Source organism: Loxodonta africana, chromosome 1, assembly GCF_030014295.1.
Source record: "Loxodonta africana isolate mLoxAfr1 chromosome 1, mLoxAfr1.hap2, whole genome shotgun sequence".
Taxonomy (NCBI): Eukaryota; Metazoa; Chordata; class Mammalia; order Proboscidea; family Elephantidae; genus Loxodonta; species Loxodonta africana.
In genome coordinates, this window is record NC_087342.1 from 149,244,012 (window position 1) to 149,271,095 (window position 27,084).

General features: G+C 37.6%; 1 protein-coding gene across 2 annotated transcripts in view; it reads right to left on the minus strand.

Annotated features, from left to right (window-relative positions):
* RARS2 (arginyl-tRNA synthetase 2, mitochondrial) overlaps positions 1–27,084 on the minus strand; it is a 57,566-nt gene that overhangs the window by 15,865 nt on the left and 14,617 nt on the right. For both annotated transcript variants that reach the window (XM_064288854.1, XM_003404358.4), the window contains exons 5-9: positions 19,157–19,254; positions 18,017–18,072; positions 15,252–15,335; positions 12,162–12,238; positions 663–821 (exon numbers count right to left, since the gene is read on the minus strand). In XM_064288854.1, coding sequence (XP_064144924.1) covers positions 663–821; positions 12,162–12,238; positions 15,252–15,335; positions 18,017–18,072; positions 19,157–19,254 — 474 coding nt within the window. The remainder of the gene's footprint in view (positions 1–662; positions 822–12,161; positions 12,239–15,251; positions 15,336–18,016; positions 18,073–19,156; positions 19,255–27,084) is intronic.

Below are 27,084 nucleotides of genomic sequence, written 5' to 3' on the forward strand. Positions count from 1 at the left end.
TATACTGAATCAGAATCTACATTTTAACAAAATCTCCAGGTGATTCTTATGTATAACTTCCTGGGAACTTCTTAGAAAAGCAAATTCTCAGCAGAGATTTGAACCTGAAGAAACTGGTTCAAAGCCCTGACTAAAAATGCCTCCCCCGTCATTCTACCCACAGACAGCAGCACAGCTGATCTTGCTTTCCCTGCTTCGTTTTTCTCCACACCACCTCTAATCATCTAACACACTAGGTATGCTTCTTGTTTATGGTAATTTGCTCTCTGTCCCCTTGTTAGAATGTAAGGTCATAAGGGCAAGGACTGTCACCTCTTCTATATACTGCTGTTACCACCCACCCCAGATGTTCATTAAATGAATGAATTTATATCCATCACAGATAGGCCTAAGGAAGCAAAAGAAGAAAAATGAAAGTGAAGGAGTGGTAGAAGACCAACAGGAAAGGTCAGACTGAAATAAAATATCAGAATTTTGCTGATACTGCCTCAGGATTATTTTATAGCTCTTCTAGCACAAAGAACAATATCTGAATCCTAATTTTCAACTCAATGACAAATCTATTCTGAAAGTATGAGCTTATGATGCACATTACTACACAGTAGTATCATTCTAGAGCTGTAGCACACCACAAGAAAGCAGATGGGAGAATCTACAGGTACCTTGTAAATCCGAATGTACTCCTCAATGCTCAGGTCCCGAAATTTCTGCCATAGAGAAAGTGCTTGCACGTCTCCTAGTTCCAGTCGCTGGAAGAACTCATGTGCTGATTTTGCTATATTTTTATCATCTGCTGCTTCTTTATTAACTTGTACATAAACCTGAAAGTACAGCAATATATTAAATGAAGCACATTACTAGTCACTGTTATCTTCAATAAGGAAAGGAAGAAAACAAAGCACAATTCTGAGAATTCTCATTTAAAGGTTATAGAAGTGGCCTCATCAGAGTTTAATCTTTTTTTCCTGCCTTGGATCCTTGGTGAAGCCAATGGACCCCTTCTCAAAATGTTTCTAAATGTATTAAATAAAATACATAGGATTACAAAGAAAATCAACTACACTGAAATACAGTTATCCAAATATTTTATAAGAATTCACTTATGATATAGTAATGGAGGAAAATGCTGAGTTTCAGAGAGAGGTTATTGAAAATAAAGTATAATTTTTTTCCCACCCAAGTTTACAGACCTCCCCCAGCCAGGTTAAAATGCCTCATTTAGACTAAACTGGCAATTCTCCTTTTTTTCAAAATGCCAAATTTTCATCCTTGCAACTACTCTGAGACAAGGTCAAAGAAAGTACGATGGCTCAACCTGGCAAAGAAAATGCCAAAGGATGATTTAGCAATTGTTTTAATGAAAGACTTTTAAAACTGTTCTCTAAATCTGTGAAAGATTACTAAAATAGGTGGTCTTGGTAAAAAGGAAGGAAGGCCTGTTGGATAATTAGCTTAATTACCCTCTAATATGGGCTTCTGAAAACTGTGTAGAGCACCCACTTCAGGCATGATTCCAGCACCATCTGTCTCGGCTGGTTTAGCTGTGCACCCACCCGATGACAGACTCGAAGTCAGAAAGCTTATGAAGGGCTCTTCCAGCTCTAAGATTCTGTGTTCATAATGCAGTTATTGATCATCTTCCAGTCTCCAAAGTGTGGTGTTAATAAATGACATTAAAATATCAATACTATAGATCACGCGGTATTGAAGTTACACATATGGACTACAAAGGGTTTACTTAAGAAGCTGTAACTCATTTCCAGGTTGAACCTAATGATAAATTTATTACCCTTATATTATTCCCTGAAGCCTGTTAAAGTAACATAAAATAAAAATTGGCAAATATATTACCAAAAAACACGAGGCCTCTAAACTCTTACAGTAATATCATCAAGATATCATGGCAGCAACATTTGGGTAAAAAAGTTTATTTTTGTTGTTGGAGAATATACTGGGACAAGAATAATATGGCTTATACCCACTAGACACCAGTGATAAAAGGGACAGAGTATCAATCATCCATCTCAAGGTGAAAATGGCTCACATTTCATACATGGTTTGTGTTATCACTGGAATGGTATATTAAATAAATGCTGTGTTAAGTAAAGGCTAAAAACTTCCTAGTATCTTGTTTTGTAAAGCATATTGTGCAGAAAAGAGTTAGTATTAAGTCTGAGCCTGCTATACTTAAAAAGGCCTATTTGCAAAGTTGGGCCTTGGCTTGTACTTGGAAACTCAGAATTGGGGAATGTTCTTACCACTCTGACAATGAGTGGCTGATTGTGCCTAAACTGTTTGTGCAAACAATACTGTTTATGCTGAGTACCTGCTTTCCTTCTGGGATTCTGAAATTTTAGCACAGAGGTGCCTATATGACCAACCCCCAATAAAAACCTTGGGCATGGAGTGCTGAATGAGCTTCCCTGACAGACAACATTTCACATAATTGTTACAATCTATGGCTGGAGGATTTAAATGCACCCTGTGTGACTCTCCTGGGAGAAGACTCTTAGAAGCTTGGGCCTGATTTCCTCCAGGCTTTGTCACATGGTGCCTTCTCTCTACTGATTTTGCCTTGCATCCTTTTGCTGTAATATATGATAGTCATGAGTTCTCCCAGTGAATCACTGGACCTGGGGATGGTCTTGGGGACCACCAAGGCACGTATCATAAAAAATTAATTTCCACCATGGTCCTATTAGTAAATGCAGAATAATGCATATAATGCCAGTTAGAAAACAGAGAAAGAAGATTTTGGTACGGTATGGGAAAACTGAGAGAACCACTTGTAAGAGTAAACTGTACACTCCTGACACTTGAATGACCTATCCATTTGACAGCTACTTAACAGTGCAAAACCAAAAAACTCATTGCCATCGAGTCAATTCAGACTCACAGTGACACCATCGGACTGAGTATAACTGCCCAATAGGTTTCTAAGGAGCGGCTGGTGGATTCCAACTGCGGTCCTTTTGGACAGCCAAATTCTTAACCACTGCGCCACCAGGGCTCCCCTAACAGCGCAGCCTACAGGAATCAAGACATACTCGTACGTACACAAATGGCTTGAGATACATATATGCATGTGTGTGCACAAAATTTATACATAAAAATACACACAAAATGTCCTTTTCAGAAATGTTTGTTTTTTCTTTTTAAAAAAATCCAGGACTCTAAACTCAAATATACATTTAAAAATTTAATATGCATATAAACTTCTGATATGAATATTTTTAGAAAAAACTTCACCAGTCTTTTCCCTTCTTAAAACAATTAAAACAAAAAACCCCTAATACTTGAAGGATCTTGGCATTTCGCAATTTGTAGTTAAAAACTGAACACTGAAAATCAATCAGCAATAACCAACAGAATAGGAAAGTCCTAATAAGCCCTTAATCTCTGTGTAAATGCCTGATAGAAAACTGTAATTATTAATGTTTATCAGTTTTAGAAAATAATCACTTTTCTCTTCAAAAAATAAATTTAATACTATACACTTCTGAACTTACACAGTTTTAATTAGTTACCATGAACCTTTTACTCTTAGAAAGTATGCATTTTGAAGATATCTTCCTTTTGAGGCTAGATCTAGACACAAACGGAATAAAACAGATATTTTAAATTTGGGTTTGATAATAAAACAGTGTTTTTCAGAATGAAAACACAATTTTTCTTTTAATGCAAAAACCAGCTGTATTTCCATTATAAACTAAATGTCTTAAACTTCTTTAAAGGAATATTAACCTTTTTTTTTCACTATATCTACATATGAGGATTGGCAAAAAGCATGATCTTTTAATTCAAAATTAATTAATTAATATAATTATAGGCAGTTCTGGGGATGGCCTGTCCAAATGTAAAGAAGTAAGTGTGATGCCCTTCTATCTCAATCTTAATTGTGCTCATGTGGAACCAAGAGACAGTCATTTGAGCAGAACCAGGAGATACTGCAAGGTTTAAAATCAGGAAAAGCATGCGTAAGGGATGTATCCTTTCACCATACTTATTCAGTCTGTATGCTGAGCAAATAATCCAAGAAACTGGACTATATGAAGAAGAATTCAGCATCAGTACTGGAGGAAGACTTGTACAACCTGTGTTATGTAGATGACACAACCTTGCTTGCTAAAACTGAAGAGGACTTGAAGCACTTACTGATGAAGGTTAAAGACTACAGCCTTCAGTATGGATTACACCTCAACATAAAGAAAACAAAAATCCTCACAACTGGACCAATAAGCAACATCATGATTAAAGATTTCATTTTATTGGATCCACAATCAATGCGCACGGAAGCAGCAGTTAAGAAATTAAATGACATATTGCATTGGGCAAATCTGCTGCAAAAGACCTCATTAGAGAGTGTTAAAAAGCAAAGATGTCACTTTGTGGACTAAGGTGCGTTTAACCCAAGCCAAGGTATTTTCAATTGCCTCATATGCATGAGAAAGCTGGACAATGAATATGGAAGAACATTGAAGAATAGATGCATCTGTATTATGGTGCTGGCAAAGAATACTGAACATACCATGGATTACCAGAAGAATGAACAAATCTGTCTTGGGAGAAGTATATCCAGAATGCTCCTTAGAAGCAAGGAAATGAGATTGCATCTCACATACTTTGGACATGTTATCAGGAGGGATCAGTTCCTGGAGAAGGACATCATGCTTGGTAGAGAGTCAGCGAAAAAGAGGAAGACCCTCAAAGAGATGGACTGACAGAGTGGCTGCAACCATGGGCTCAAATATAGCGAGGGTTGTGAGGATGGCACAGGACCAGGCAGTGTTTCCTTCTGTTGTACACAGGGTCGCTATGAGTTGGAACTGACTTGGCAGCACCTAACAACAACTCTCAATCCTTAAATTCGATTCTAAATTCTTGCCACATAGGGACAAGTTTAACACCTTGGTGCCGAACTCTAACCCCACACTTATTCTTAACAATACTAAGAGTAACTGCTAAAGATGGTTAGCCTAACTCAGACACTACACTCCTCTACCTTAAAATGCATTTAATTTTTATCTGTTTAGAAAAGAACATTTAATAAATTGGTGGTTAGAATTAAACAAACTCATTTTTTCCTGCCTTGATCGGAAATGTCTTAAAGAACTGCTGGCTAAGACACAGTCCTATCGTTAAATGAAATTCAAACAATTTCGTATGATTAAAATTTAACATATCAATACAAGTTGTCCCTGACTTACCACAGGGTTCCATTCCAATAACTCTGTCTGTCGTAAGTTGGTTCTGATGTAAGTCCAATACCTCATTTTTTTTTAAGCCTTCATTATTACTGTCTTTTATTATCACTATCTCTATATATCATAACATTGAACATCTGTGTGTGAACATGTGAGAATGATAACATCAGCAAATTACACACTGTAACACTGTATGTAGTACATATTACTAATGATAAGATGTACCAAAAAAACCCCAAAAAACCAGATGGTCCTAAGTGTGGTTCATTGTAACTTGAAAACATCATCGGTCAGGGACCACGTGTTCTTGAAACAGTTAACAGTAAGAAGAAACCTTACTAGTAAAAAAATAACTCACTTAAACTAATTTCTCCTAATAATTATTAACAGCGTATAAACAATATTTTACCATCCATTCATCGTCTTTTAATTTTGGGAATCTGCTACCTTTATGCTCCCTGGTATCTTACATCTTTATCCAAGGGTGATAATTAATGTCTTATAGATCACCATGCACTAATGCTTAATAAATGCAACATTTCTCATGAGTATTTTTTCGGACATTTCCATGTGGTGGGATAATTATCACGCTATCAGCTTTGGCCTTGTTAGGTATTTCTATCTTCATACTAGGGACAGGACAAGGAAGACAATAACACATTGTTGGGTTGTCCCAGACAAGTAGGAGTAGGGGAGAAAGGCAAGCAGCTTTAGGGAAGGCAGTCAGGCATCAAGATGGAGGGAAGAAGGTGCCAGGCTGCAGGAAAGGAGAACTGCCTAGATGGGGGAGGGGATGGGAAACACTCCCAGGAGTAGCAGAAACTGGGCAGCCCTTGGGGTGGTGGCAAGCCCTCAACAGGAAGTGCTTCACTGTGTTTATACAGGGAGGCTGGCCTCTGGCCTGTGGAGCGGGGTGCAGCAAGAACTTCTCCAGGCAAAGCTTGTGACACAGCAGAGCTGCTAGCCTTCAAAGCCTCACGTGAGCTTGGTACTGGGCATATCATTCCTGACCAGTGTGGACTGAAGACAGAAGTCTTCTATGACCATTTTGGGATGCACAAAAGAGCCTGCGGAACTATGTGAGATTTGGAGGTGGGAAGTCCCTAATAATGACTTATTGACTCTTATCACTCTCAAAAGTCATAGCTTGGGACAGATTTAATTAGATTTATACTTAGACTTAAAATTCAAAAGTTATTTCTTGCATATAAATATTATTAAGAACTAAAATTCATACCAACTGTAACAGGAACTTTCCCTGAAAAAATTAAAATTTCTAACTGCACAGATATTCCTACGTATATCTAGAATCAATTTGTCTTGAATTATTTGCTTAACTTTGTGAAATTGTTTGACAATCTAAAGTCAGGAAAAAATGTCTCGATGGGTAGAAATAACAAAACTGTGGGGGTCATTTTGAACTTAAGGAAATATACTACTTGTATTAATAGATCATGTGCCAGTACTAGGGTACAGGGCTAATGTGTACTCTTATTGGCACGATATTTATCTCTTGTGAGAGGTTACCATTCTGTTTCAGAAGAATTTCTATGGTTATCAAATCCATGTTAATAAGCAACATGCAAGGAGTCAAGTTTTAAACCTTTTATATATATAAAAAAAAAAAACCCAAAACAAAAAACCAGGCTATATATTCTCAAAGATACTACACTAGATGTTATAGTTGTTCATATCCAGGAAGAACCCCGAGAAATTACTTGTAAAAAATACTAAAACAGATAAAACTAAAAGATGACATCCACACACCCATGATTTAGAACATCTTACATTTAAACAATTTTGCAGAAGATAATTAAAAAACAACTGCAGCCATAAATTGACAGGGAATTGCCAGATGTTCTGGCTGGATTCAGAAGATGATGTGAAACGAGGGATATCACTGCTGATGTCAGATGAATCTTGGCCGAAAACAGAGAGTACCAGAAAGATGTTTACCTGTGTTTTATTGCCAAAGGCATTCGATTATGTGGATCATAATAAATTATGGGTAACACCGGGAAGAACGGTAATTTCAGAATACTTCATTGTGCTCATGTGGAACCCCTACATGAATCAATAGGCAGTTGCTGCAAGAGAACGGGGGATACTGTATGGTTCAAAATTAGAAAAGGTGTGTGTCAGGGTTGTATCCTTTCACCATACTTATTCAGTCTAATGTGCTGAACAAATAATCCCAGAAGCTGGACTATATGAAGAACATGGCATCAAGGTTAGAGGAAGACTTGTTAACAACCTACAACATGCAGTTGACACAACCCTGTTTGCTAAAAATGAAGACAACTTGAAGCACCTACTGATGAAAGTCAAAGACCATAGCCTTAAGTATGGATTACACCTGAAAGTGAAAAAAACAAAAATTCTCACAACTGCACTGATAAAGGATATCATGATAAATAAAAAGAAATTGAAGTTGTCAATGATTTCATTCTACTTGGATGAACAATCATATCCATGGAAGCAGAAGTCAAGAAATCAAACAATGCACTGCATTGGACAAATCTACTGTAAAAGACCTCTTCAAAGTTTTAAAAAGGAAAGATGTCACTTTGATGACTAAGGTGGTCCTGATTCAAGCCATGGTCTTTTCAGTTGCCTCACATGCATCAGAAAACTAGACAAGGAAAAAGGAAAACAATAATTATTGATGCATTCAAACTGTGGTGTTGGCGGTTGGCAAAGAATGTTGAATATACTGTGGACTGCCAGAAGAATGAACAGATTAATCTTAAAAGAAATAAAAACAGACTGCTCCTTAGAAGTGAGGATGGTGAGACTTCGGTTTGCTTACTTTGGATACATCGTCAAAAAGGCCAATCACTAGAAAAGGACATCATATTTGGTAAAGCACCGGGCCAGCAAAAATGAGGAAAACCCTCAATAAGATGGAATGACACAACAGCCGCAACAATGGATTCAGACATAGCAACAATCATAAAGATGGTGCCAGACTGGGCAACTTTCATTCTGCTATACATAAGATTGCCAGGAGTCAGTGCTGACTCAATGGCAACTAACAACATTCTGCCATAAGAAATTTTCAGTATACTTGGAAAGGCTTTTTGATAAGTGTTCCAAAGCTTATTACAAATATTTTCCATGAATCACTAGTGTGAATTCTAAATAGGAAATACATTAGTTACTTAACCCATCAGCCAATACAAGGGAGAGGGAATTATTAACAACTGTTTTCCATAAGCGGCCATCTAAGATGCCTCCATTGGTCTCAATCTACTTGGAGCAAAGGAGAATGAAGAACATGAAAGACACAAGGAAAATAAGAGCCAAAGAGACAGAAAGGGCCACATAAACCAGAGACTCCATCAGCCTGAGACCAGAAGAACTAGATGGTGTCCAACTATCACCAATGACCGCCCTGACAGGGAACTCAACACAGAATCCCTGATGGAGCAGGAGAAAAGTGGGATGTAGAACTCGAATTCTAGTAAAAAGACCAGACTTGATGATCTGACTGAGACTGGAGGGACCCCAGAGGACACGGCCTCCGGACTCTCTGTTGGCCCCAAACTGAAACATTCCTGAAGCCAATTCTTCAGACAAACATTAGACTGGACTATAAGACATAAAATGATACTGGTGAGGAGTGTGCTTCTCAGCTCAAGTAGACACATGAGACTATGTGGGCAGCTCCTGTCTGGAGGTGAGATGAGAAGGCAGAGGGGGACAGAAGCTGGTTGAATGGACATAGAAAACAAAGGGTGGAGAGGGGAAGTGTGTTGTCACATTATAGGGAGAGCAACTAGGGTCACATAACAATGTGTGTATAAGTTTTCGTATGAGAAACTGACATGAATTGCAAACTTTCACTTAAAGCACAATAAAACAAAAGGGGGGGGGGAACCATTTTCCTGTTTTGTGACAGGAGCAAATAAATAAATTAAAACAATTAAGGAAAAGGTTTCAGATGTCAGTCAACGGAAGTCCTAAGTCCATGCACAACACAGCCAGCTGCCACAGGAAAAGACTGTAGAAAAAGTGAAAACTAGTCGCAAAGCATATGCAGCAAAGCAGAAACACAGTAGAGAAATGAGTGTGGGTGCTAAATATTTTTATTACAGAAACAAAATGCTAAACTATCATATAGTTTAATTTCTAATCTGGCAGAAAAACTGAAACTTGGGGTACCATTTAGAGGAAGGTACTAGGCACACAAAATACACTATTGGATGGCCTACACCAAATTCAAAACAAGGACGCCAGAGGTTGAAACTACAAAAACACAACTCTAGTTGTGTCTCTGGTACAGCAATTTGGGAATGAAAGAAAAAAATGCAACGTAAGTAATTGCAGCAAACAGAAAAGAATGGTTCAGAAAGGCACTTTGTCGTGCCAGCGGGGGGCAGTGCAGTGCAGAGCACACAGCACTCTGGGGCCAGCCTGCTGGTGTTGGAATCCTAGGTCTGGCCCTTAGGTTTTTCATCAGTAAACTGAGTCAATAAAGCAAGTCAGATTCTGATAAAGTCAATTATCGTACTACTGCCTCCCCTGGGGCTATACAACAGGTTTTACATTCCACAACTTGAATGAAAAATAAAGGGGCAAAAGAGAACCACGGGATTAAACTCATTGCAACATCAAACATGTGCAAGGCCCCGCGTTTGGGACTGAGGATAAAAGATCAAGAAGACACGGTCCTTGCTTTCAACGAACTTACAACTACAATCTGATAAAAAAAACGAGTTTGAACAAAGCCAATTACAGAGATTTTCACAAATAAGAAAGGTAAATACAAACTGCTCTAAAGTTTTTGTTTCCCATCAGCCAGTGCCAAATTATTTACCACTACTGAACACCAAACACCAAGCTTAGAACCACTATCTCTAACTTTCTGGTCACCTACTGTGGGCACCTAACAACAGCAACAACAACGTCTGTAAATGCTGCTCCCCTATAAAGCTTCCAGGCAAAAAAAAAAAAAAAAAGCGAGTGAAAGCAACAGCCTTATTCTCTGACCTTTCTCAGGAGAAGTGCCCCCTGACTCTTCTGTTACTTCCTTACTGTACCCATCAATTAACAACCTTTAACAAAGATGTGTGAGCTCCCGCTTTTTATGAGTCTTAAAAGGCAGAAAATGGCACTAAACTGCAGAAAAAAATGTATGCTCAGGTTTCTCTGAAACTTTAGAACACATTTCACTAAATTATTTAAAACATTACAGAAGAAAAGATTTAGTATTTGCAGTACTAAATGAAAACTGTTGAAGGGGTGGGAGAAAAATGAGAGTAATAATTCTCAGATGTAAAGCTGTACTCTAAATAGTTAAAAATGTTCTCTCAATGACACAAGATCTCCACTGCATGCATTTTTACTGGATTGGATGAAAAGTTCGCTAAAATTGTGGTAAAAAAATACTCACCATTATTCAAAGTTTTAAAACATAATAAAGTAAAAATTTCAGTAACTGTGGGGGGCACGCCTTATTTATAGACAACCACAAACAGCTATTAATTTTTAAACCCTTGTCTATCAATCAAAACTCTTAATGGGAAAGAGGGAAAAAATCTTTTGGTTAACATTATAAACCAAAATGTAGGCATTTAAAGTACAGTACAGACATGGATTCCGGAGGAAACTGTAAACCTTTAGAGGTCCTTGAGAATTAGAATATATTTTTGTTGAATTTAACTACAAAGCCAGTGGCAGGAGAAAAACTATCTTAAAAAATAAAAAGGAAAATGATGAAGCACTCCCTGTGGTTTTGGCTGGAGAAGGAAAACATTTGGACAAGGGCTTTTTCTCATACTCAGGCACAGAACCTCAGTCTGCTCCCCTGGTCTGTCACCAACATGGCTAACGCTGTTTCCTCTTGTAAGCCCCAGAAACAGCAGAGATAACAACTGGGACAACGAAATGAAACACATCCCTGGAGATGATTTGGACAGGAAGAGTTTTATTAATGAACTCCAGGAAAGTACGGAGGATACAGAAGCTAAGTATCTAAGGGATTAAATGAAGTAGAACGGAAAGCAGCTCCAACTGGGCGAAAGCCAGGAAAGGGAGAAGGATATAAACAAAAAAAGCACACACAAATTCAGAGAGAAACACATGTATCCCTCCCCAGAGAAAACAACAACAACAAAAAATACTCTTTTCCAAGTCTGAATGAATTATAGCTATTACCATGAAGAAAGTAGCAATACGTATGACAGATTATTAAAAAAGTTTGCTCCATATAGAATCTGTTACTCAATGTGTTATTCTTAGAAGATTCTATGCCTGGAGAAATACCATCTCAAATCAACTAAAATAGTAATAAAACAAACACTTGAATCTGAAAATGAAAAGGAGAACTCCCTGGTAAAATAAAAGCAATGTTTTCCATTAAGTTTTTGTTCTTCCTTTTAAGAAACAGATTTTAGACCTCTGGGATTAAAATGAATAATTTTTAATAACTGCAGTGTTACTGAGCTGCACATCATTGTTAGGTGCCCTGGAGTCAGTTCCAACTCACTGCGACCCTACATACAGCAGAATGAAACACTGCCCAGTCCTGTACCATCCTCACAACTATTGCTATGTTTGAGCCCATTGTTATAGCCATTGTGTAAATATATCTTGCTGAGGGTCTTCCTTTTTTTACTAACTCTCTGCTTTACCAAGCATGAAGTCCTTCGCCAGGTCCATCCTCATAACATGTCCAAAGTACATGAGATGAAGTCTTACCATCCTCCCTTCTAAGGGGCACTCTGGCTGTACTTCTTCCAAGACAGATTTGTTCATTCTTCTGGTAGTCCATAGTATAGTCAATATTCTTTGCTAACACCAGTTCTTCTTCAGTCTTCTTTATTTCACTGTCCAGCTTTTGCATGCATATGAGGTGACTAAAAATACCATGGCTTGAGACAGGCAAATAAAAAAAAAAAAGTACTCTGAAAAAGCAGTTCAAGATTTTTCTAGCATTGTTTCTTACCAACTTACTTCAAAAAGATGCTGTAAAGGATTGGACTGGAGCTTTTCTTCATAACCAAACAGTTGGAAGCCAGTTCCCAGAAGACCTACCATAATAATCAGTAAATGAAAAGATTATAAAATGGAAAAGCAGAGAACAGTCATGGCAGGGTACAGGTATAGTTCTATATAATGATCAACCTCTCATAATTATGTACCCTAAGAATTATCCCCAAACACAGATTACTACTTTCTGCTACCCCGTAAACTGACACAAGTCAAGTCCAATATATGGTACACACTGAAATTAATTTCATAGAAACCAAGAGACTATAAGCTCATCAAAGGTAGGGCCTCGGACTACTTTATCTTTGCACCAGTGGTGCCCAACACCTCCCTAGGAGACACTAGTAAAACAAACATTTATTGAGCAGCTACTCTGTGAAATACATCATGATACGAGACACTGGACACTCAAAATCTGTGAAAATTGATGGAAAGTGGTTTAGAATTAGAAACTTACTTTTTAAGTTTGTAGATGTTAAAATAAAACTAGGAATGGACTTAAACCAAAAATAAATAAATAAATAAACAAACCTATTGCCTTCATTGGGCTTAATGTTAAAAATTACTCCTTAAACAAATAATTGAAAGAAAGCAAAAACGGATATAACTTCAAACATTCCTGATTGCTTCTCCCATTCAAAGTGACCAAACATCAAAATTGTTTTATTTGATCATGTATTTGTCTTTTGTTTGTCAATTCTATTTCGATAGTCTTTGAGTATCAGTTCAGGGTTCAGGGATACTGTCAAAAAAAAAAAGAAAAAAAAAACTTTTTTTTTTTAAATACTAATTGAGGTTTTTGAGCTAGCAATGAAATTTTCTAGTATGAACTGTGAATATTTATACTCTCAAGATATTTAGCTAAAACATCATCATAACTGCAGTTTTAAAGGATATATATGCAGTTTGGGGTCAAGAGCAATAATATAAAAAAAACAAAACCCAAACCAATTGCCGAGTTGATTCTGACTCATAGCGACCCTATAGGACAGAGTAACTGCTCCACAGGGTCTCCAAGGAGTGGCTGATGGGTTCAAACTGCTGAGCTTTTGGTTAACAGCTGAGCTCTCAACCACTGAGTCACCAATCTGTTTCCACAACAATATCAAGTTACCAAGCTTCTAAAGGAGTTGCTGTCAGTGAGCCTTGCTGACGTATACTTTTCCATTAAAGGCTCAGCAGAAAGGGGGATGCTACTGAACACAGGATTATGCAATACTTTGGAGCTCAGAGAGCAATGAGAAGTACCACTGAGGTATGGACCAGCTCTATTTGCTTTCGAGGAAGAGCAAATGTGATTATCATTCAGGGCCTTGGGAGCAGGGTGTAGAAAAATGCCCAGCATGCTCTCCGAAACAGAAATGGGAAAAGTAAAGGCCAATTACATTTAGCATTCAATCTAATACATTTTCAAAACTTAATTTTGTGCTTAGGAACTGTCTGCCAACTTTCAACAGAGGATAGCATTTGAAATAGCCAAAATGAAAACTCTTCAGCAATGACGGCTATAATGGAAATGTTGACAGATCATTAACCACAGTAGTCCTGTAGAGAAAAACCACTATCATAAAATCCTGCAGCTAAAATTTAATGAATACCATAATCACATATTTGCTAATGCCTGTGAAATGTCTAAATCTGTCAAACTAATATAAAGAGGATGACATCTATTAAAGCTAGACTGTCAAACCTAGAGCCTAAACCTCTGAAGACCAGCTGTTGTGAACTGCAGGTGGATTAGTAAAATGCAGGACCTGTTCTGATTTCTCTACAGTGAATATTAAGGGTGCTGTAGTAGGTTCAAGTTCTACCCTTTTTAATGTCTAAAAAATACTTTCATTAACTGAAAGAATACTATTCAAAAGAGGTCATGACAAATCTGTTAAGAAAAAAAAATTCCTTCAAATGTACCAGCCTTCCTTTCGGAAACAATTTCACTTCACTAGATAGGGAACATAATAGTATCAGCAAACTTTAGAACTAGCAATGAGTACTTCATACCTTATAGAAGCTTTAAAATATTACCTAACCTTTCTTGTGGATTAATATTGTAAAAGTCTACATAGTACAGATTCATCCATCATTCTAAGGGCCTGTTACGTGCCAAGCACTGTGGACACAAGAATAACCAAGACACAGTCCACAACTTCAAGAAGCACGTGGTCTAGCACAGGAGAGAAACAAGTGGATATGAATGCAATGATACCGAAGCCTATTTGAGTAGAGCTGAGTACTAGGAACTTAGTGCTGGGAGAACGTGGGCAAGAATGCGTGTGTCAGAGAATGCTTTACAGAGGTGACATAGGGCTGGACCTTAAAATGTACATGGTAGTTGCCAGAGATGTTTCAAAGTTTGTATTTCACATGCTACCAATCCTTCACTACTTTGATAACATCATTTATCTTGATACCCTTCCCACCCCCCAAAACATTACTCTATTACTGGTTTACGTATATGAGCTAGGAATGATTGAGTAAATTCATGATGCTAGAGATCATTTGTGGCACTCAACTGCTAAGGTCTTGCCTCCGCTCTGTTTCCTCTCTTTTCCTTTTGATCCTCCCACTGTGCAGTTGAAGGAAGCCAAAGTATCCCACTTTGTTCTTCCTCTGGCTCACTGGCTCCTGGTGTATCAACAGACCCCACCCTTGTGCAGGAAGGCTCAAGGAGGCTGGACCTCACTAGATTTAAAAATGGCAGGGCAATGGTTGAGTAGGGTGTATGCAACTAAACTTCTTCCCTGAATACTCACTTCTACATTCAACTAAAAATGTAAGCTAGTTTTATTAAAACCACAAAAGCCTATATATATCAGGTCTTGCTCTGAATGTGTAAAGTTTCCTCCCCTCAAATTTACTTGTGTGGTCAGTTATTCTACGGAATAAAAAATAAGCTTTTGTGCAAAAAAGTCATTAGAAAAAAAGAACAGATAGGAAGCTGTACTTCATCCAGTGGGATTCTGCCTATGTTCTGTCCAGATGATTAGGTGACATGATATTAAAAGAAATTAAACTTTATAAGGAAATGAAAAATAAAACCACGAACAAACTTACCAAATTGCATGCCCCAATCTCCAAGGTAATTTATTCTTGTTACTTGATGTCCTAAAGCTTCTTTGAGATTTGCTATAAAATTTCCTAGTAATCAATAAAATATACAGTTTCTCATTCTTATTATCAGTTTTGGCATAAAAACTATGTGTTTCTCTATTATCAAAGCACAGCACAGTAAATTCTTTTCACAAAATTTACCAACTCAATTTTTTTTACTAGAACATCCAAAATAGTACTTTCATCTATGTGAAGGAAAGGAAGTGATTAATTACTTTTGGGGTAGTTATTCCAGACAGTGTCCCAGTTTTCACAAGAACAGAATTTTCATCAACATTAACGGAAGTTGGGAACAGAGGTTTGACTAACTGCTATTCCAAATCAACTCCAAGGACAGAAAACCCTATATAACAAGATGGAATCTCAGTATTTAACAAGAAATATATAATTTGGCTGTGCCTTCAAGAACCTGAGCCACACTGCTTTTTTTCTAAACAGCTTGCTGTACCTCCTTTCAGTCACTGAAGTCCACCCTCTGCAAGCCTGCTCCCTAACAGATAGCACCCAGTAGTCTAAGGCTGTCTCCTTCCTGTACCACCTGTGGTAGTCTCACTGTTCATCAACCTGCACATACTGCAGAGACCAGAAACCTAAAAATTACATCTTCCAGAATCTCTTGCTGTTAAGAGTTCCAGAAGTCATTTAGGTTCACATAATCAGATACACTCCGTGGGATTTAGAAGGTAGAAGTGAAGCGGAGGGAGGACTACTTCTATTTTCTCTGTTAAGCAAAGTTGTGGAGGCTTTTTGTTTTTGTGTGTGTGGCACCACTAGTAGGGGTCCTAGTGTCCTGTCACACTGGTACTGAAAGACAGGATATGGGGCTGCCTCTTTAGCCAGTACGAATTCTAGAAGGCATGGCAGCAGTAGTAGCAGTTTCCTCATAGTGACAGTGGTAACCTGCTTTTAGAGGAGTGGATTCCTGATTGTAGAAGAGCAGTTGCTCCCTTGCTGGTCAAGTTCTGTGACGTAATTTTGGGAGTCATTTATGTCAGCTTAACGCAAAGCTTCCTCAGCCCTTCCAACAACTTTGTGAACCATTCCATATCCTGTAATAAATCTCTTTCTGCTTTTGTAAGAGTAGATTTAGTTTCCGTAACTAAAGCTTGACCATGCCTGGCTTAAATTACTGTGGCTACCTTCTTTTTCAGCTTCCCTGCTTCTAGACTTTTCATCTATATAGTCCCAGCAGCAAGAATCACCTTCTTTAGCTGGTACTCAAACTGTATTCTTATTTTTTCTTAGTACTTCATCATCTTACAATCCAATTAAATGTTTGAACCTGTTGTTGTTGCTAGGTGCTGTCAAGTCAGTTCCGACTCATAGCCACCCTATGCACAACAGTTTAAACCCAGGCTTTTGGAATTAGACTGCCTAAGTGCAAATCGTAGCTGCAATACTTACTAGCCAAATGCTCTTGGGAAAGATACTTTCAGCACCTAAGTTTCCTCATCCATAAACCAGAGTTAATAGTACCTACCTAAAAGAGCTGTTGTTAAATTAAATGAGATAATACATGAAAATACTTAGCATGATAAGTTCTCCATATATGTTCCCTCTTCCTGGTCCAAATATTTCCTTTAACAACAGTCAGACAACTTTATCATGCCCTACCCATCATTTAAGAAGTCCTCGTAGCACGACAGTTAAGTGCTCAGCTGCTAAGCAAAAGGTTGGTGGTTCGAACCCACCTAGTTGCTCCATGGGAGAAAGACCTAGCGACTTGCTTTCGTAAAGACTAGAGCTTAGGAAACCTTATGGGGCAGTTCTACTCTGTCACACTGGGTAGCTATGAATCAGAATTGACTCAGTGGCACCTAACAACAATGACAACTCATTGTTTACTCACTCCTGTGCTTTTGACTTATTCACGTGACTTTCCTTTTATAGAATAACTGCACCACTTTTTTTTCATCACGCTCTGTCTTCTCCACTCTTAAAATACTGCTTGAAAACTTTGTTAACACTAAGAACTGACCCCAGTTCAATAATAATCTATGCTACAGAGTACCAATCTTTCCAATTCTTAAAATTATTCAAATTTAAGGTAAATGACTTTCTCTCAAGTATGCAATATACAGATTCCTACAAACAGAAGACAGATTATGTGAGTTGGCCTCCAAAGTTCCTTCCAATTCTAACATTATAAAAATTTAATTTCAATTTTTAAATTGCACTACTACATAACATGCGTGTTTTAAGTAAACAAAAGTCATGAACACATAATACACTGAAGCATTATAGCTATGATATACTACAGGAATCAGTCTTTATTAGAATAGCGTCATTTTAATTTCAGTCTTAAATGTTTCAGTTAGTACTCACAACTGAGACTGAGTTTCTTTTCTAATATAAAATCTACACAAAAAAGTTGGGGGAATTACTATAATTCCCACATAACTACTTTCATTTTTACATCTTTCAGTTCTTCTCCATATGTATACATATTTTTATAAAGATAAAATCGTAACATACAGGCCAGTTAAAATTGATTCCCTGATTTAATCTTTCTGTTTTGGAACTAAATTCTTTTGTCCATTTCTAAACCATTTTTTTCCCATTTCATGTAATATTTAGTTAGCACAAGGCTCACATCAATTTGAAGTTTTTTTTTTTTTTGTCATTTAAGCATTAAACCATTGGATTGCATTATCAAAGACTGCCCCAATTCCATGTTTAGTATTTTATGTGAAACTAATGACACTTACCTATGATGGTAGAACGTAAATGTCCAACATGAAATTTTTTGGCAATATTAGGTGAACTGCAACAAATTACAAATGTTACTTTTCTGTTACAAAAAAAAAAAGCAGTTCTAAAAATGAACTAGGTCATGCCTCCATAGTTTAACCTAATTGGGGGCCAAGGTAATTTAGGGCAAAGCTAAGTTAAAAATTAGAAATTTAGAACAAAGATAAAACAGAACTCAGAAAGAATCCTCTTTAGTGAAATTGAACCTGTGGGTCATGAGGATGTACCATGCACAGAAGTGGTACACTTATGAAGCAGATACACTTAAATATTACAGAAAGATGAAGAAATCTGGAAATACTGATTTGATGTAAACAATGTAGATTACTGGGAACTAAGTTCAGTCCAGTGGTTCTCAAATCTTACTAAGGATCTCAAGGAAATTTTGTTTATATGGATAATATGTATCAATACTTACTGTATCAGAAATTAAAATGTAAAATATTTATGCATAAAACTTTCCAAAATAATGAGAAACCTGATTCATCACTCCAACTACTCAATCAACATGTTTATCTTGAATCTGGGTGATGAGCATTTGGGGGTTAATTATACTATTCTCTCCGTTTTGTGTATGTTAGAAAATTTTGTAACTTTTTCAATACAAAAAAATTAGATAAATTAACTTGAATGTAGTTAACTAAAAGCAGTAAAGTCAGAGCTTAAATTTTGGTCATCTGACTCCAAAGCCTTGTTATATTCCCTTTTTAAGGGTCTTATAATTTTAAAACTTGATCTCATAGATTTATGTACATAACTGTGAAATTATGAAACCACAAGGATGTTCACTTAATCATTTGAAAACAAAGTAAATGTCCTTCTAAAGGGTTAAACAGCAAGTATTCTTCCACTACCAGCCAAGATAGAGTGACAGGGACTAGATTTACCCTTCTGCTTTTAAACCATGAGAAAAACCAGAAAAAATATATATAAAACTGCTTTTTCAGACACTGGATGACAGGCACTAAAGACTATGATCCCTCAATGGATTTCAATTTTTCCATGTGTAATTCAGTGAGACCCCAGAAGATAATGAAAAAACCCTCAGCTGCCCAGCCAGCTTGATTAGCCAACACACAAGAAGGGTAGGTACTCACCTGAATTCAACCACTATTTTCTTCTGGGGAAGATCAGAGAAAAGTTCACTTTTTAATCCATATTTTGAACCATCTTCGATTACTTGTTGTAACACTGTCTAAAATGTAAAAGTATGAGATTTAGTGACTGGAAAAAACTGCAATTTTTCTTAATTACTTTGTTATTGGGAACTAAATGTTGCTAATTTGCTAATCCAGGCAGCCACTATGACCAGGTCACAGTGGGCATGTAAAATGAAACCTATTTGTTCTGTCTGTTCTAGAATCTCAATTTAACATTGTTCCTGGGTCTCCAAGTCAGGGGGCTGCCATGTTAAGGAGTCTGCCTTTTTTCTTAATTAAATCTTGGGTTCAAGAAAGAGCAAACAGTATTATTCTTGAATTCTATACCCATCACTGATCCACCAATCACTACCTATTTCCTTGCTGAGTCATTTAAGGGACAGTAAGAGTAAGAGGAGGAGCCCTGGTAGTGCAGTGGCTAAAGCGCTCAGCTGCTAACCAAAAGGTTGGTGGTTTGAACGCGGCAGCCATTCCATGGGAGAAGGATGTGGCAGTTTACTTCTGTAAGGATTTACAGACTTGAAAACCCTACGGGTAGTTCTACTCTGTTCTTACAGGGTCGCTAATGAGTAGGAATCGACTTGATAGCAATGGGTTTTTGGTTTTGGTTTTAATTTGCTAATACTAATTTATAGAAATGAGAATTTTACAGCAGTGGCGGCAATAGCACCACCACCTCCACCACCGTGTTCTCCTGTTACTAAGGCCAGTCAGAGTAGCAATAACAAGGGTTAACATCTTTGGCGGTCCTAGGCCCTTTTACATGTTCATGTCTATTAATGTAATAACTGATGCTGTAGATGTTTAGCAGATGAGGAAACTGAAGCTTAGAGAGGCTAAGTAACTGTCAAAAGTCTCACAGGAAAGAGTAACAACAAGATCAGAAGCAGTATCCATTAACTACTACATGATGCTGCTGCTTCTGTGAAACTAATTATCACAAGTAATGGTAGAAGGCAAGTAAAAAATTATAATACAAATGTCTACTGGCCATTTAATTAAAAAACAAGAAAATCTCACAGAAACTTACAAAACATATTCCAGGTTTCTAGTTATTAACAGTATTATAGTTCACAAAATTCTTACTTTATTTTGCTAACGGTGATGATGCAGTTTTTTATAGTGTAGGGTTTCGAATTACTATGATAACCTCATATTTACTCTTACAGTGGCTTAGCTTCACACACTGGAATTTGAGTCCTAAAAAAATGTAGTTTATGATGTGAAGAATTTTATTAACATAAGAATTGCTTAAGATGATCACTAAACTGAGCAGGCAACAAAACAATACAAAACAACCAATATTCAAGAAGCATTACAAACTGCTAGGTTTGAGACTAGGTGCTTCTGTGTTTTCTTAAAGCTTCACGATCTTCTAAGATGGGCAGTATTTCCCATTTAACAGATACAAAAACTGAGGTTCAGAAAAAGTATATCCCCAGGGACACAGAGAAGATGAATATTCTCTTCATTCCCACCACGCAGTAGGAAAAACAGAAAAGGGACTAATACAACATATAGATAGATGTTAAATAGAATAGTGCTTACCCTACATTAACCTAAAAAAAAAAAAAAAAAAAAAAAACCAACTAGCTGCTGTCAAGTCGATTCTGATAGCAACCTTATAGGACAGAGTAGAACTGCCCCACAGAGCTTCCAAGGCTGTAATCTTTACAGAAGCAGACTGCCACATCTTTATCCCGTGGACTGGCTGGTGGGTTTGAACCACTGACGTTTCAGTTAGCAGCTGAGCGCTTTAACTACTGAAAGATGACTGGTGACAAAATGATTGGAAGCAAGGAGATAAATATTAGTGAGAAGGAATCAATATTCAAATTATTCTAAATTTAAGGTCTATCAACCTGTTTACTTTCTATTTCTTTTTATGTAATGGATGGTTAATGGAAAAATTTTTGAATTCTCTTTAGCAAATGACCGTAGGTTCACTTATTTCTCTGGCACACACACAAAAAAGTATCTTCAATAAAAGACTATCTTAAAAGCTCTAATTCCTGAGGTAGAGCCAACGTGGCACTACAGACAGAAGCACTATGGTGTCCCTCCATAGCAAAGACCTGAAAAAGCAAGTAAAACAGAGTCAAACATCAGTGCAAGAATCCTAAGCATCAAATGAAGAGATAAAGAACTCAACCAAGCACTGAAAGGAGTAAGAAACTGATAGATAATAGAGAGCAAGGAGAGCTACAGAGTGGAGCTCTCTAATCAGCTAACTCAGCACGGATTGGCCATCTTGGACTCCTGTTGGAGATCAGAAGACAGGGAGTACAGAAAAGCAGCTTCATGGAGCTCCCAGCAGGAGACAGAGCATCCACTGGACCTGCCCTGCTGCACCATAGCTGAGCAATTGGCCCTGCCTACTGGAAAAGGTGGTGAGAAGTATTGTGCCCACACACAGGCAAACAACAAAGAACTTGCAGCCTGCCTGCTCAAACATAACCAAATAAAACAAAACAAAACAAAAAAACAGGATGAAACAAACAAATCTACAATCAATAAACAAAGAAAATAACTACTGAATGTCTTCAAGACAGCAGATAATTTCAAAACATATAAAGAAACAAGACAGGATGGTTCCAGTAGTGTCCAAAATAAAACACCAGATGACTTTCCAGTAGAAGAAAAGGCACTGGAACTCTATATTCAGAACTATCCAAGAGTCGAAGGAAAAAGCAGACAAAAATGAGGAAAACATAGACAAAATCATAGAAAAGACAGGCAAAACAATAGAAGAATTCAGGAAAATAATACAGGAACAAAATGTCAAAATAAATTCACAACTAAAGATCATACAAAAAGAGCAATTAGAAATCCAAAAGATAAACAATAAGATTTCAGAAATGGAGAGTGTCATAGGTGTGAGGAGCAGATCTGAAACAATGAAAGACAGCATCAGTGAACTTGAAGACAAATAACTGCATACCACTTTGTTAGGTGAAAAATCAGAAAAATGAACAAACAAAAATGAAGAAACCCTGAGAATGACATGGAATACAATCAAAAGCAAAAATCTGTGAGTGATCAGAGTTCCAGAACAGAGGGAGAAAACGAAAACACAGACAAGATCACGGAAGAACTGCTGACAGAAAGCTTCCCTAATATCATGGAAGATGAAAAGCTAACCATCCAAGAAGCTCAACAAACCCCACACAGGATAGACTCCAAAAGAAAATCACAAAGGCATATCATAATGGCACTCACTTAAAACAAAGACAAAGAACCCTGAGAGGAGCTCTAGAAAAACAAAAAGTCACATACAGAGGGAAAACTGTAAGACTGAGTTCTGATTACTTGACTGAAACCATGCAGGCAAGAAGGCAATGGGATGACATATACAAAACCTTGGAAGGAAAAAACTGCCAACCAAAAGTAATATATCCCACAGAACTCTCATTCAAATATGATGGTGAAATTAGGACATTTCTAGATAAACAGAAATTAAGGGAATATATAAAAACCAAACCAAACTTACAAGAATTATTAAAGGACGTTCTTCAGTCTGAGAACAAACAACATCAGGTGACAGCCTCAATCTAGGACACAAGACTGCACCAGCCAGATACTAACCTAGGAAATGAATTCTCAAGGATCAATCAAAACTAAAAGATTTACAACAGGGAACCACAGAAATTAGTCTGTAAATGACAACAACGTCAGAACAATAAAAGAGAGAATAAATGGTGTAAGTATAGAACTTTCTAATGGAGAGGAAGGCAAAGTGATACCAAGTAATAAAAGACTGGTTCAAACTTAGGAAGATAAGGGTAAATTTCAAGGTAACTACAAAGACAGTTAACAAACCTACTCATCAAAATAAAGAAGAAAAACAAGGTCTCAGTAAAAACAAAATCTACAAAAACAAAGGAAATGAAAACAAACAAACCCACAAACAAAAGAAATTCAGCACAGGAGAGAGTAAGGGGAACAAAGAAAATATCAGCGCCACAAAATGACAGCAATAAATTCACACCTATCAATCATTACACTGAATGTCAATGGTCTCAATGCACCCATAAAGAGACACAGGGTGAGAGGACAGATAAAAACACAGGATTCATCAAAGTGCTGTCCACAGGAGATAAAACTTAAGAAAGACACAAATTTATTTAAAAAATCAAAGGATGCAAGAAAATATATCAAGCAAACAGCTACCAAAAAAGAGCAGGAGTGGCCATACTAATGTCAGATAAAATAGACTTTAAAACAAAATCCACCATAAAAGACAAAAAAAGGGCATTATATAATGATTAAAGGGATGATCCATCACGAAGACATAACTATAATGAACATTCATGTACCCAATGACCAAAACCAAACCCAGTGCCATCAAGTCTATTCTGACTCAAAGCGACCCTATAGGACAGAGTAGAACTGCCCCATAGAGTTTCCAAAGAGCGCCTGGCAGATTCAAACTGCCAACCCTTTGGTTAGCAGCCGTAGCACTTAACCACTATGCCACCAGGGTTTCCTACCCAATGACAGGGCTCCAAAATACATAAAACAAATTCTAACAGCACTAAAATGAAATTGTCAGTTCCACAATAACAATAGGGGACTTCAACACACCACTCTCAGTAAAGAACATACCATCTAGGAAGAAATTCAACAAAGATACAGATGATCTAAAGGACACAATCAGCCAACTTGAACTCATAGACATATATAGAACACTCCACCCAACAGCTGCAAAGTACGTATTTTTTCCAATGCACATGGAACATTCTTCAGGATAGACCACATCTTAGGTCACAAAGCAAACCTCAACAAAATCCAAAATATTTAGATAATACAAAGTACCGTCTCTGATCACAACACCATGAAAGTAGAAATTAACAACAAGAAAAGCAAGGGAAAAAAATCAATTACATGGAAACTGAATAACTCCCTGCTTAAAAACCACTGAGTAATAAAACAAATCAGAGATGGAATAAAAAAATACCTAGACTCAAACAAGAGTGAAAACACATCATACCAAAACCTTTGGGACACAGCAAAGACAGCGCTCAGAGGTCAATTTACAGCAACAGATGCACGCATCAAAAAAGGGACAAAATCAAAACATTAGCTATACAACTCTAACAAACAGAGAAGAGCAAAAGAAGCCCACAGCCACCAAGAGAAAGGAAATAATAAAGATCAGAGCAGAAATAAATGAGGGCATAGAAAAATAGAATCAACAAAACCAAAAGTTAGTTCTTTAAAAGGATCAACAAAATTGACGAACCAGTGGCCAAATTGAAGAAAGAAAAACAGTTGTTGCTGTTTGTTGTTAGATGCCATTGAGTCAGTTCCAACTCACAGCAACCAGAACGAAAGAAACACTGCCTGGTCTTGCATCATCCTTACAATCGTTGTTATGCTTAAGTCCACTGCTGCAGCCACGGTATCAATCTATCTCATTGAAGGTTTTCCTCTTTTTTGCTGACACTCTACCAAGCATGATGTTCTTCTCCAGGGACTGATCCCTCCTGACAACATGACCAAAGTATGTGAGACACAGTCTCGCCATCCTTGCTTCTGAGCAACATTCTGGTCATACTTCTTCCAAGACAGATTTGTTCATTTTTTTGGCAGTCCATGGTGTATTCAATATTCTTCTCCAGTACCACAATTCAAAGGCATCAATTCTTCCGTCTTCCTTATTCATCATCCAGCTTTCACACGCACAGGAGACGACTGAAAACACCATTGCTTAGGTCAGGAGTAACATAGTGTTCAAGAAGACATCTTGGCTTTTCAATACTTTAAAGAGATCTTTTGCAGCAGATTTGCCCAGTGCAATCGGTCTTTTGATTTCTTGACTGCTGCTCCGATGGGTGTTGATTGTAGATCCAAGTAAAATGATATCCTTGACAACTTCAATCTTTTCCCCGTTTATCGTGATGTTGCTTATTGGCCCAGTTGTAAGCATTTTTGTTTTCTTTACGTTGAGGTATAATCCATACTGAAGGCTGTAGTGTTTGATCTTCATTAGTAAGTGCTTCAAATCCTCTTTACTTTCAGCAAGGGAGGTTGTGTCATCTGCATAACACAACTTGTTAATGAGTCTTCCTCCAATCCTGGTGCCCCATTCTTCTTCTTATAGTCCAGCTTCTCGGATTATTAGCTCAGTCTACAGACTGAATAGGTATGGTGGAAGGATACAACCCTGACACACCTTTTCTGATTTTAAACCATGCAGTATCCCCTTGTTCTGCTCGAACAACTGCCTCTTGATCTATGTACAGGCTCCTCAAGAGCCCAATTAAGTGTTCCGGAATTCCCATTCTTTGCAATGTTATCCATAATTTGTTATGATTCATACAGTCAAAAGCCTTTGGATAGCCAATAAAACACAAGTAAACATCTTTTTGGTATTCTCTGCTTTCAGCCAGGATCCATCTGACATCAGGAATGATATCCCTGGTTCTGTGTCCTCTTATGAAAACAGCTTGGATTTCTGGCAGTTCCTTGTGGATATACTGCTGCAGCCACTTTTGAATGATCTTCAGCAAAATTTTACTTGCATGTGATATTAACGATATTGTTCGATAATGTCCGTATCTGATGGGATCACCTTTCTTGGGAATAGGTATAAATACAGATCTCTTCCAATCAGTTGGCCAGGTAGCTGTCTTCCAAATTTCTTGGCATAGACAAGTGAGTACTTCCAGCGCTGCATTTCTTTGCTGAAACACCTCAATTGGTATTCTGTCGATTCCTGAAGCCTTGTTTTTCACCAATGCCTTCAGCACAGCTTGGACTTCTTCATTCAGTATCACTGGTTCCTGCTCATATGGTACCTCCTAAAATGGCTGAACGTTGACCAGATATCATCTGACTGATGATATAGAGGTTTTCCATCATCTCTTTCCACAGATGTAGTCAATTTGATTTCTGTGTATTCCATCTGGCAAGGTCCATGTGTATAGTCACCATTTACGTTGGCGAAAAAAAGTATTTGCAATGAAGAAGTCGATGGTCTTGCAAAATTCTATCAGGCAATCTCCGGCATCGTTTCTATCACCACGGCCATATTTTCCAACTACTGATCCTTCTTCTTTGTTTCCAACTTTTGCATTCCAACCTCCAGTAATTATCAGTGCATCCTGACTGCGTGTTCAATCAATTTCAGACTGCAGATGTTGGTAAAAATCTTCAATTTCTTCATCTTTGGCCTTAGTGGCTGGTGTGTGAATTTGCATAATAGTTGTATTAACTGATCTTCCTTGTAGGTGTATGGATATTATCCTATCATTGACAGCATTGTACTTCAGGGTAGATCTTGAAACATTCTTTTGACAATGAATGCAATGCCATTCCTCTTCAAGTAGTCATTCCCAGCATAGTAGACCATATGATTGTCCAATTCAAAATGGCCAATACTTGTCCATTTCAGCTCACTAATGCCTAGGATATCAATGTTTATGCATTCCATTTCATTTTTGACAACTTCCCATTTTCCTAGATTCATACTTTGTACATTCCATGTTTCGATTATTAATGGATGTCTGCAGCTGTTTCTTCTCATTTTGGTCATGCCACATCAGCAAATGAAGGTCCCAAAAGCCTGACTCCGTCCACGCCATTAAGGTCGACTCTACTTGAGGGGGCAGCTCTTCCCTAGTTTTCTGAGTGCCTTCCAACCTGAGGGGTTCATCTTTTGGCACTATATCAAACAATATTCCGCTGCTATTCATACTGGCTAAATCTTTTCAGAAGGAGACTGCTGCATCCTTCCTAGTCTATCTTAGTACGGAAGCTCAGCTGAAACCGTCCGCCATGGGTGACCCTCCGGGTATTTGAATACTTGTGGGATAGCTTCCAGTATCACAGCAACATGAAAGCCCCCACAATACGACAAGCTG